This window comes from Mustela nigripes, chromosome 3 (genome assembly GCF_022355385.1).
Source record: "Mustela nigripes isolate SB6536 chromosome 3, MUSNIG.SB6536, whole genome shotgun sequence".
Taxonomy (NCBI): Eukaryota; Metazoa; Chordata; class Mammalia; order Carnivora; family Mustelidae; genus Mustela; species Mustela nigripes.
Window position 1 is genome coordinate 67,338,974 of NC_081559.1, and position 12,694 is coordinate 67,351,667.

The 12,694-nt window shown below is 52.9% G+C and overlaps 1 protein-coding gene across 2 annotated transcripts; it reads left to right on the forward strand.

Annotated features, from left to right (window-relative positions):
- Positions 1–4,609: 4,609 nt before the first annotated feature.
- DLX1 (distal-less homeobox 1) lies at positions 4,610–7,220 on the forward strand. 2 transcript variants are annotated; one of them, XM_059392780.1, is made up of 3 exons: positions 4,610–4,922; positions 5,597–5,796; positions 6,937–7,220. In XM_059392780.1, the coding sequence occupies exons 1-3, from the start codon at positions 4,610–4,612 to the stop codon at positions 7,189–7,191; spliced, it is 768 nt and encodes a 255-aa protein (XP_059248763.1). In that variant the 3' UTR covers positions 7,192–7,220. The 2 variants fall into 2 exon arrangements, with proteins under 2 accessions (XP_059248763.1, XP_059248764.1); XM_059392781.1 differs by lacking the exon at positions 5,597–5,796 and having other exon boundaries at positions 6,937–7,102.
- Positions 7,221–12,694: the final 5,474 nt, after the last annotated feature.

Genomic DNA, 12,694 nt, shown 5'->3' on the forward strand with positions numbered 1-12,694 from the left:
CTTTCCTGGATCCCTGTGGCTCTTCTGGCTCTTCCTCACATCCCTCATCCTGCCCCGAGCAGCCATCCCGGAGGTTACTTTTGAGGGACCCTCTCGCCCCTCCATCTCTCTCTCTTTCTCTCTCTCTCTCTCACACACACACATCTGTTGCACTAGAAATTGGAACATTGCCCCCTCCCCATCCAGATGTGAACGCTGTCCAGCTGTCTAGCCCCTAAGCTGACCTCTCTCCGTATCCGCTGCCTTTGGACTGTGCTCTCCTGCTAGAGACCCAGAAGATTCTAGAAGATATGGAAACTTTTGAGGGCAAGAGCCAAGTTAGCTGGGATTGAAACTGGCAAGCCTGAAGCTCCATCAGCTTCAGAAGCAGAAAATCCAAGCACTCACATTCTACATTTCCCAAAGGCCCATTTTGATCAGAATACCCTCTCTTCCTCAGCAGGAACTACACCCCCCAGCACCTGTTCACCCCTGGGCTCAGGTGAAGAGGTGCCGGGCGTCCAGCAGGCACATAGAGAATAACCCCCCTCTGATTATGGTTTTAGGAACAACTTCTGTGAGGGTGTCCAGGCAGTCAGGAGTTGTGCTAACTTTTGTTTCTACTGAAGCGGGTTTTACAAAGTTGCCAAGCACTAAATATAGCTTGGGCTGGAGAGCACCAAGGAAATGCAAGCACCTGTAGCTGCCATGACAGGTGGTCTCTGTGATCAGGACCCAAGAGGCAGCTGTCTTTGTGACACAAAGTGTAGGGAGAAGAGTTAGGAAACAGGCCAGTAAGTGCCCTTGAAGAAGTGGCTAGTTCAAGCTTTTCCCCAAGCGTGGATTCTCTTGGGGATCCTCCAACCCTCAGCCCCCTTTCTCTGTGCTCAGGCATGGAGAATTTGGACAGAGGTGATTCCAATCAAGTGGATCTGAGAACTGGAAAAGGTGAGGGAGGGGTTGAAGATTTACAAAGCCCACAGAAAACCTTCTCAGAGTTCTTGAGACATTGTTCAAGCAAAGGCCTACAGATGAGACTGCTGCTCTCAAACAATCATTCTCCAGGAAAGAACTCGGCCCAGATGGCCTTGGGAGAGGTTTGCCAGATAATGATTTCACTTCTTTTCTAGAGCAATGAGATTGCAAGGTTAGAGTCTTATCTTATCTACTGATCAGTTTACTCCAAGTTCCCCAAGAATAATTTTATTAGGACCACAGGGTTTTACCAACCACTGGGATAACATGCTGTTTGTGCAGCAATTATTTTGCGGTGGAAGTATTTATGGGACAGGTTTATAATCCTATTTATTAAAGTAATTAGTTTAAGCCTAGTTTAAACATGATACCCATGTATATGTATATATACCAGCACAGCCAATGTCAGCAGCTCGTAGGAAACAAACTTGATTTAGAGTGAACTCCGTTTAACATGCTTTTGAAGTTGAAGTTAGAAAGATTTAAAAATACCTTGTGCACCACCACCACCACCACCATCACCTTCCGGTTGGCCCCAGACCTCACCCCGGGGCCGCCGGCGTTTCAGCAAACGCGTGGCTACGGCTGACACCACCGGACTCGGGTCCTGCGGTGTCTCCCACTGGTTCTACTCGGAATCCGGGACTCTCGGGATAAACGTAGAGTTTTGTTTCCTGTCGGAGTTGGGACCGGCAAAGATCTAAGCAAACCAGCGTTTCAGAACAGGTGTCGTCTTAGCAATGGGGGTGGGCTGCGGTGGGAGGGATCCACCCCGGGCTCACCAAGTGGAGATAAGGTCGCACACTGCGAAACTGCTCCTGGCCGGGTGTCTCAGTACCCGAGGGGCCCCGGCTCGGCCGCACCTCCCTGGACCTGCTTCTCTGGGGCTAAGAAATAATCCCCGAGTATAGACACTTCCTCCCCCACATATAATTCATTTCTAAAATAAACAAGGCTCTGAAGCCGTTTCCCGAGGGACCGCGTCCTTTGTTCCACGGAGCCAGCCCGGTCCTCTGCACTGGAAAGGTTTGGATTTCTCCTTCCAGATGTGGACAGAGAGACCTGTAGACGACAGTCGCGACCCGTGGCTGCCTCTCTCCCCTCCCCCCTTCTTACAGTTCTCTGGCATAAACTGGCCACGGGCCGCCCAGCCGTCGGGTTTCCTCGCGTATAGCCCTGTGCGCCAGAAGTCAACAGCCACTTCCTCGGTCCCCACCCCGACCCGGCGCCAGCCGCGGCGATCACTTACGTGGGCAGGGCCCGCTAGAGGTGCGCGCAAGAGACCAGGGGCCCGGGCGGCATCCGCGCTGCTGTGCAGAATGCACGGCACCGCACCGCACCCCGAAACAGGCGCTAGGAAGGAGCAATTAAAACCACAAGGGCAACACGGAAATCAAGAGGAGTTGAGCGGCTCCAGGAGTAGTCTGGTGGCGGAGTCATTAGCTGGTTGTTGCTACAAAGCATCGCCCTGTGATTCTGTGATTAAGGGGGGAAAATCTTTCTAAACGTTGGCAAACCAGTTATTGGTTTGAAGGATTTCTTTTTTTTTTTTTTTGCTTTTGTTTTCCTTTTTGCTCCAACCACGCTGCCTGAAATATTGCTACCCCCAGTATCATGCCCTTAAACCAAAGGGAGAGGAATTCCGCGGGCAGCAGCTGCGGCTACGGAAGTTAAAAAAGAGAGAAGCCCCTTCCACTAATATCTGTAACGACAGCACCAATGTAATTTGTTTTGAATGTTCATTTTTATTGGTGTTCCCTCTGCCAAAATGTGCTTGATTACAGAACAGAGGTTTGTCCTGTGATCATTGCGCACTCCAGACAGGGGAAGGTGCAACGCCGAAGGTTCAGCTCAGGCCAGATCAAATCCCTGGCTGTTTAACGCTGAAAGGCTGCATGTTGCTATTAGTGTTAAATATATGGCTAATTATGCGTATGAAAATTAAACATCAGTGTTATGCTAATGGGGCGCCTTCAGCTGCGGATCCGAGCACTTGAGACTACCATTTAATCAAATGAATCAGTAACTAATACATCTGCACGTGTGAACTTTCACAAGATCATTTCCCTGTTCCCGTCACACCGCTAAATTATGAAAGAAATAATTATCAACACTTTCTAATTACCTAACAAAGTAATTTGGGATTCACCGTGGGGCTGGCGGGATGGGGAACCAACAGCCCCTCGCAGACAGCGTGGTGCGCGCCACGCCTCGTGGGGGTGGCTGTGTGGTGTCGGCGGCGGGGGGCTTTTGTGCGCTTTTCTGTACCTAGCGCCCCAGAAGATAGAAGGCGCCGTGGCAGCTTTTGCCAGCCCTGCCCCCAGGCCCAGGGGCGCCAGCTTTGACCACTGGAGATGAGGAGGATCCTGGGCGACAATGAGAGACCTGTCCGTAACCAGATCTGCGAGCCTACCACTGGCCTGGTTTTGCCGCGGGTTTCCGGGGTCCACGGGACTCCTAAACCCCGGGTACTCTTGCCAGACCCCAGGAGGCCGGAAAATGACCACCCGATATCCGAGGCTCAGCCGAACTGAGCCCGCCGGCTCCTTGGCTCCACTCAGCGCCGCGCCCTTGGGGCGAGTGAGTCCAGGGCATTCGGCGCAGAGTGAGTGGAGGGGAGAGGGAGGCGGAGGAAGGTTGGGAGGGAAAGAGGGGGTGTGTGTTGGGGGGAGGGGGCGGTGCGGTCGCCTTTCCTGGGAGGAGAAGCGCGGGTTCCTGGCTCTCCGCGCGCTCTGCTTTAATCAGACCGGTGCAGCCTCGAGCTGGAGTGGCCAGCTGGGCCTGGAGCAATGCGAGCGGGCCCCTGGGAGCGGCGGCGGCGGCGCGGCGGCCGAGTGAGTGAGTTCGCCCGGAGGGCCCCAGACCCGATCCCAGGGATGTGGCAGAGAGGATCCAGGCCGGGGAGGCGCGGCCAAGGAGAGCGCTGGGCTAGGCACACGACTCTCGAGAGGACAGCGCTCTGCTGGCCGCCTCTGGTGCCACCACCCCCCCTCCCCGGCAGTGCGCGACTTTGCGCTCCCAGGCCGCGGCCGGGCTCCAGAGTCGCCCAAGCTGAGCGCTGGACCGGGTGACGGCGGCTAGGAGAAGCAGTTCCCCTGTCCCGGCGTGGGGGGCGGGCGGAGGGTGGGGACAGTAGTGGGGAGAGGGCGGCTGCGACGAGCGGTTGGTGGGTTTCTGGGAAGTTAGGCGCGCCGGGGAGGCGGGAGGCCGAAGAGCCACGGGCCGCTGAGGTTCCGGCGCGGGCGCTGCAGCCCATTGTGCGCTCCGCACGGCGCGCTCTGTTGCAGAGGAGCCCCGGCCGGGACGTGTGGACGCGTTTCTCCCGAGGCCCGGCCGCCTCGCCCGCTCTAGTCCAGCGGAGCCGGAGCGCCTCGGACCAATCCCCGGTGATTATGCAAGACAGCGGACCAATCAGCTCCGCCAGCTCATGAATATTTATGACCTTGGCTGAGTCAAAGCTTTGAAGCGAGTTTGGGGAGCTCGGCAGCATCATGCTTAGACTTTTCAAAGAGACAAACTCCATTTTCTTATGAATGGAAAGTGAAAACCCCTGTTCCGCTTAAATTGGGTTCCTTCCTGTCCTGAGAAACACAGAGACCCCCAAAAGGGAAGCAGAGGAGAGAGAGAGACCCACACCCAGACCCCGCGAGAAGAGATGACCATGACCACCATGCCAGAAAGTCTCAACAGCCCCGTGTCGGGCAAGGCGGTGTTTATGGAGTTTGGGCCACCCAACCAGCAAATGTCTCCTTCTCCCATGTCCCACGGGCACTACTCCATGCACTGTTTACACTCGGCGGGCCATTCGCAGCCCGACGGCGCCTACAGCTCGGCCTCGTCTTTCTCCCGACCGCTGGGCTACCCCTACGTCAACTCGGTCAGCAGCCACGCGTCCAGCCCCTACATCAGTTCGGTGCAGTCCTACCCGGGCAGCGCCAGCCTCGCCCAGAGCCGCCTGGAGGACCCAGGTACGTGCGCCTGCCAGGGAGAGGGAGAGGAAAGGGTACGAAGGGAGCGAGGGAGAAGGAGGGTGGAAGGGAGGGAGGAAGGGGGGGAGGAAGAGAGAGAGAGGAGGGAGAGAGGGAGAGAGAGGTGGGGGTGGGGAGGGCGCCGGAGCAATGGAGGTTTCGGGTATCAGTCTATGTATGGATCCTTGTCATAGCAAAGAAAAGATTTTTTAAAAAATTCCACCCAACTCCCAACTATACAGCAAAGGATAAATCCGAGAGCGTCCCCTGGCACTGTCTGAGCCTCTGGGCGGCTCTGCGCGCGGAGCACACAATGCCCCTTTGGAAAACAGAAACCCACATGTGCACGTATTAGTCGCAGTAATTATTTATTGCGTAGCGCTATAAACAATGTATGCAATTAAGGGTAATTAAACCTCAACTACCGCCTGCAAAAATAGCAAACTTTCTCTGCAAAGGCAGGAACTGCACGCCTGGGAACTGCCCCAGTCCGCCTGCAGCGGCCCGGGTCCGGCCCTCGGACTTTACGGGAAACTTCCCTGGCTTTCGGACTTTCTTGAGCGTTCTCTATCGGCCCAGCCTCTGCCATCCCTCGGTTGCCACTCGCCCTCGGCTCCCCGCACTAAAGGCTGTCCCCGCATTAACAGCAGTCCCCGCTTCTGCTGTCCCTCCAGGGGCTGACTCGGAGAAGAGCACGGTGGTGGAAGGCGGTGAAGTGCGCTTCAATGGCAAGGGGAAAAAGATCCGCAAACCCAGGACGATTTATTCCAGTTTGCAGTTGCAGGCTTTGAACCGGAGGTTCCAGCAAACTCAGTACCTAGCTCTGCCCGAGAGGGCGGAGCTCGCGGCCTCCTTGGGACTCACGCAGACGCAGGTACCTTGCCGCTGCCCTTCTGCCAAGCCGGCTCCCCGCGGCCGGCCTGCGCCCGGAGCTTCATTTCTGGCTCTCTGGGCCTCAGGGTCGGAGACTGTGTGCGCGCGTGTGTGCGTGTGTGCGTGTGTGTGTGTCCATGTCCCATCCCTGGTTCTCCCTGCGTCTCTCCTTCCTCTCTAGTTCTCTCTGCCCGGGCTCTGTCGCTGCACTCTGTACTCCGCACTGCCGCCGCTGGGCCCTCACTCCCTGGACAATCTGATTAGGGCGTGGAAGGATTTCCCTAGACGTTTTGTTTGGGGACTCTGAGGTCACACGTGCCCGAACAACTGGAACAATAGACGCTGGGCTTAATCCCTTCTTTGACTTCAAAGTGTGTGGCTAATCACTCAGGGCCCGGCCGGAGCCTCTGTCTCCCTCCTCCTCCTCCTCACCGGGTTAGGGTATGGGGAAATCCTTTCCTCTGCCTTCTCACCTCCCAAGTCCCAGACCCTGGAGGAGGAACTGGACCTTCCTTCCCGGATTGCTCTAAGACTCTGGGGAGCCCATGGGCTTTCTGATCAGGACTGGCGCAGGTTTCCAACGTCTGGGCCGGGATTTGGAGTAGAGCTGGGGAGAGCAAACAGACACTAAGGAAAGGTTGTTGTAAGTCCAAATGAAAAGTTTAACAAAACCTTTTGGCCTCCTCAACGCCCCCGACTCACTCAAGGGCAGAAAGGATGGAGCAAAGAGAAAGCAGGTGGCATTACAAATAAATTTCCTCCACTCCTTTCCTCCACTCGATTCTTTTATTGATGTTCATATTGGACTTGAAGACTGGATGTTGTGCAGGCGCTGCTTCTTCCCCCAGACGATTGGGAGGGTCGAGCTGAGTCCCTGACAAACGAAGGCCTGGATCCCCCCTAACTCCTCACCACCCTTGGCTCTCTGAGAGCTTGCCCCTGCGGGCCACCGGCGGCTGGCAGCCTGGCTTTGGTTTTTATAGGTGGTGGTGGGGCTCTGCTCCTCCAGCAGGGAGCTGCTCAGTCGCGCAGGGCGGCGAGGGGGATCCTTTCTCCACTGTCCCACGGCTCCCTTATCTCCCCGACGACCACGGTAGGCACAATGGACCTAGCCGAGTCACATTATTGTCCGCTCTTGCAGGTCAAGATCTGGTTCCAGAACAAGCGTTCCAAGTTCAAGAAACTGATGAAGCAGGGCGGGGCGGCTCTGGAGGGTAGCGCGCTGGCCAACGGCCGGGCACTGTCTGCCGGCTCCCCGCCAGTGCCTCCCGGTTGGAACCCCAACTCGTCATCTGGGAAGGGCTCGGGCGGCAGCGCGGGTTCCTACATCCCCAGCTACACGTCATGGTACCCCTCGGCGCACCAAGAAGCTATGCAGCAACCCCAACTCATGTGAGGTTGCCCGCCCGCACCCTCCCGCCTCCTTCCCGTCTCCCCCCGGCCCGGGCCCCTCCCGCCTCCCGGTCCATCCACCCTGTCCGCAAGCCCTGGGCCTGCAGAAAGGCCCAGGGCCAAAGAAGAAGGAACAGCGAAGGCAGGACGCCCGCCACTTCCTTGGAGCCCCGCGCGGTCTGGACCGGCGACTTCCTGGCGCCCACGCCCACGCCCTCGCCCCCGCCCCGGCCTACGCCGCGCGGTGACAGCAGACAGCGGCCTCCGAGCGCAGGCACAAGCTCCCGAGACAGCCAGAGCAGCAAGATGAGCCAGCTGGACCCGATTCGTCGACCTTCAGCTGTGTGGGACTATCAGGAAAAAGAAAAAAAAAAAAAAAAACACCCACAAAAAAACAAAAAACAATATAGAAAAAGCAAAAGCTTTTTTTTTTTTTTTTTTCCTGTTCTGTCTGTCTCTTGTCTCCTTTTGCTCTGTATCTGTTTGCTGACGAAGTCGAGGTCCTCGTCTGTCCGCTGTCCTCATTCTGCGGCCTCTGAAAAAAGTCACCAGGTCGGAAGAGGCTCGGGCCGGCAGGCCGCCCATTCGGGGTACTGGGACGTTTGGTCCTTTCGGACCTTCTCCTGGGCCTGCCTAACCATCTGTGTAACTCGCTCCGGAATTGGGGGAAATTGGAGGGAGGGGGTTTTATTTATTGAGAAATGGACTTCGCCTGAGGGTGAACGTTGGCCAATTCGCAGTTCTGTGGAGCGCAAGGAACGCCTGGTCCAAGAGTACCGATGACTTCAAATGCACCCGGAAAAACGAATAGGGAGGACCTGGTGATTTTTAACTTATACAGTAACTTTTGTACTTCACTGGTATGGAGAAGTTGGAACTTAATGCTTTGCATTTTTACATGTTCCGTATTATTTTTAAAAGAAAAAAAATAGAGAAATGAAGCCAACACAATTTTCTCAACTCGGGAAAAACACTTGGTCGCTTTGCCTGGACAAGAAGGAAGATCCTAATTCCCTCCTTGGGGAGATCGAGAGAGGACCGATGGGCAGTGAAGAAAAAAAACCAGGCAGGCATATACGAGTGCCCTAAAGCCAATGAGCTTTAAAGAAAGACAAAAGCAGCACTAATCCCCAGAGGCTTGACCACAGAAAAACGCCAGGTAGCACCCTGGACGCCCAGGCTCCAATGCAGGATCTAATCGCTGTACATATTATTATTGTTGTTAATTATTATTGTTATTATTATTGTTCCGTAAACATGTTGCACAAGCTTAGCTTTTTTTCCGTTCTGTTGTGTGTGGCTGTAAAATCTGATGCTTTGTGAAATGAGAATCTTGACATTTTACTTGTGAAATTTGGAAAATGTGATCAATTGAAATCAACCGTGTTTTGTGTTCTCTATGTCAAAGTTTAGTTTTATATTGAGAATGTTAACTTATTGCTTTGTATCTTGGGAAAAAAAGAACTTTGTAAATAAGTTATAAAGTTTCTTTGAGACAGTAAAATTATGGTTTCGAGAAAGAACTGCTGTCTGGTGTGATGTGTGAGGGGTGCTGTGGGCTGGGCCCGGCCTCCAACTCTAGGGACAGATAATGCAGACAGAGGTAGGGACACCTGGCTCCAGACACATCAGAATAAGGGGCAAGGCCCTCCCCAGCGGCTGGGACCGTTCATTTTGCTCTGCTTCTGATCCCTAAGGGGTCTGATCCCTACCTGGGTTAGAAGGGTGGGCAGCGACTGTCTGGCAAGGGTCTTTGGAAGGGGGGGATCAGGAACAGGTGCTGTGTGACAGAGCCGGGTCTCAGGAACCAAAGGGACTGTGAATGCTAGCTGAGAGGAGATGAAAGCAGAGCTCAAAGGCAGCTGGCATGGGAGACTTTGTGCCACCCTTCACCAAGTTACCTCGCCGGAAGCCTAGAGGATTGAAAGCAGGGACGCTGGACTTTGCCCCCCAACGCCATCGCCGCGATCTGGCCTTACCGCTTTTGCATGCCCGGTGGGCGCGCGATCCCGACGCGGAAAAAACGCGGCCAGACACCAGAAAGGGGCCAGAAGGACTCGTCTGTCCGGCTATACCCAGTCGATCAGTGAGCTCCGGGGGACAGTCCCAAGGCGTCACCTGGGCCCCTCCACAGTAACTCCCACTCACTGGGCTCCTCCACCAGGAGAAGCCCCTTTCCTCATAAGGATCATCAGCGTTTTTCCGCGCCCAGATGGAAATGCCAAGGGAAGGGCAGGAGGACTCCATTGACTCCTTGGTACCCAGGCGCCGGCTGAGTCAAGACCTCCCTCCCACCCCCCGCCCCAACCCTAGCCCGACAGTCCTGAGGCCAGGTCAGTAAGGAGGCACCTCCAGTGGAACATTCCGATGAATTCTCTCCGGGAGAAAGTGGACTCCGATCAACCAGAACCAGATTGGCTCCCTCCACCCGGTGGCCTGGCATCTCACCCCAACCTCAACCCCAGACCCCACAGCCAAGCGGAGGAACCTCGGGGAAGCTGCGGGCCTCGAGGGCTGCTTTGAGCGATTCCCGCTTCCCTCGCACTCGCCTTGCGACACTGCTTCGTACCGGCTGGCCCTCCGCCTTTGGGGGGCCCTTTGCAGCGCGCGGTGGGGAGCAAAGCGGGGAAGGCAGTGATCTGTGTTGTGACAAGCACCCATTTTTCAATTGGTGCTGGTGAAAGAGCAGATGCTCCAGGCTCTTCTGACGCCCTTTGGGAAGGGGAGGGGACGTGGTGGAGGGGGCGGTGGTGAAGGGAGCTGGGGAAATAGTGGGGGATGGAGCCGAGGACCTCGAGGCCCCTTCAGGGCTTGGGATTGGGGCATTTCCTCTCCCGCTGGTCTCCAGAACCCGGAACGCAAACCCGGGAGGCCAAATCTCGGAGGCGGGTGCGGACGGGCCTCAAAGCTGAGAGGGAGAACAGGATTTCCCAGGCTGGGTTCCGCCGTGGGTTAGGGAACTTTCCGCATTTGGTTTTCCCTGGAGATGTGACTTTGCTAAAGGGGAGGTTTTGGTGGATTGCTCTCACACATCCAACTCTGGTGGAGCAGCCAGGACTCAGCGCCTGAAGCCACAGGCAAAATCTGTTTGGTCAAGCGGATTTTAATATTTTGAGATATTAGCTTATACTAATTTAATAATCTCTTGCTAACAGTTCAAATAGAGAAATTATTAGTTTTAGCTCAACGAAGGCGGTCTTTAGTTAGGCTCTATTATAATTATAAGCGGTTGCACTTTTAAAAAATGTTAATCTCAATATAGGCCTAATTAATGCTGCCTTGTTACTGACAAGTAGTTCATCAAATATCTGATTCAAAGATTTTCATAATGAGTATATTAATTAAACTATGAATAATCTAAAGGTGGTTATATTTAAACAATACCTCATTATAATGATTAAATACTGATTTCGAATATTATGTCTTAACAATTGTCACTTAGAAAACACAACCTTTCCTTATGTATGAGTCTGTAATGGCAAAATGCAATTTTGGGATTTTTTTCTCCTTGTTCAAAAAATGTGAACCTCATTTTAAAACACTTCTGAAATAGGTTACACACAGCTTAATGATTATCAAAATGACTCTTTTCTGCAAAAAAAGACCCCAAAGTGCGCGTACAGCTGCAAACCCAAGAGGGTCAGCATCATTTCACTGTATTCTCTTCTTGATTACAAGCCGGGCCCATCAAACACAACATAATTACAGTAATTTCAGGTTTATTTATTCTAATGCAGTTTCCCCATCTCTCTGGTAATTATGAGCAATTTTTTCGCCCAGGGAATCTTTTTGCATTAACAAAAGAGATAACGCACTGAAAGCCAAATTTGCTGTGCATTGAGAAAAGGGAAAAAAAAAAATCAAATAGGTGCGAGCTGCCATCTCTGCAATTCTCTGGTACCGGAGCCGGCAAATTGCTTGCAGGTGTATGGAGCAAGCTTGTCAATGGCCAGGCCTCCAAATTAGCAAATGCACAGCATCGAAGTAGTGAAGACAGACTTAGCAAAATTGCCAAACAACAGATACCTCTTTAATATCTTCTCTCACACACACTAGCTCTAAAAGGGGCAGGGGTGTGGGGGCGGTAGGGGCTCAAGCAGCAATCCCCAACCCCCTTCCCACTGGTCTTGGCTTTCATAAGCCTGGGACTGAGTGGTCCTGCAAGTGGTAGTCTAGTTGTGCAAGAATCCAGGTTCTAAATCTAGGTAGTATTTTAAAAATCTGAAATTGGAAACATGTTTATAGTTCACAGTTTTCCTTCATCGATTATTATGTTTTATTTTTCTTTCTTTTTGGGATCCGAAACTGGGCTAGGTCAGATGGCCCTTCAGCCTTCGCCTACTCTGTGCTAGTTTGAAGAGCTACAAAAAGTTTAAAAATTCCTCAACCAATATGCACAGAAATGTGAATTTATTCTTAGAATCATTCAATGGAGAAATAACTAAATCGCTCCTCTTGAAGAAATTGTCCATGTCTGTCACCTATGGAAAGGTAGGTCTAGGTGCTGGATATGGAACCTGAGATGCTTGATCCCAAGAAAAATTAAGAGGAAAGAAGCAACCCAGGTTCCTGGCTATATATTTTTTATCCTCTTATCTATCTATTTCATTCTGTATCTTTTGAAAACCAATTTCAGAATTATCTGGGTTTTGTCAAGCCAGCGCCTGGGTTAAACATCTGAAATCACAGGCTAAAGCGAACTTTTCTGCTCCTCATCCCGCACAAACCATAGGCACCTCCATCAAATGCAGTATGTTGGGTAAGGGTCTGTCCCTCCCATGACTCAAAGAAACCCTCCTTCGGTCCCCAGCTTCACAGCAGCCCCCAACTCCAGTGAAGATAGGCAAACGGCTCTAAAGGGTGCCTTCACCAGGCTCAAGAAACCTGTCACCCACACCCACTCCGTTGCTACCCCCGCCCTCATCCCCCAACCTTCAGGGATTAACACTTCCTGAAACATCAAGTGTTTTTATAAAAAGGAAAAAAAAATAATCCTGACATCGCTGACAAGAAGTTTTGATGGAAGAATTAGCTGGTGCATACATAATCACTCCCCCACCCTCCTACTCCCGGAGCGGGAGCCACCGCGGCGGGCGCAGCGCAGCCTTCCAACCCTCTGAAAAATGAAACCAGTTTCCACCCTTACCTTCTTCAGTGTCAATTTCAGATAATCTGGACACAATCTTTGCTAGATCAAACCAAAAGGGTCGAAGGCGGCATTTGGCTGGGAGAATGACAGGAAAGAAAAGGCAAAAAAGGAAAAAAAAAAGGGGGGGGGGAAGAAAAATAGGAAATATAAAACCGACCAAACCAGATCAAAACAAAACCAGAAAACCAAAAAGAATCCCCCAGCCCCATCCTCCTATCCTGAGAGTAAAGAGTGGAAAGAGGTCTCCAGGACCAGGCTCCTCCGAGCGCCGCAGGCTTTTTGCAGAGCAGCGCTTGCAGAATAGGACTGAAATTTTCGGCTATATAGCCTCTGTCTTTATAGCTGATGAAAAAAATTG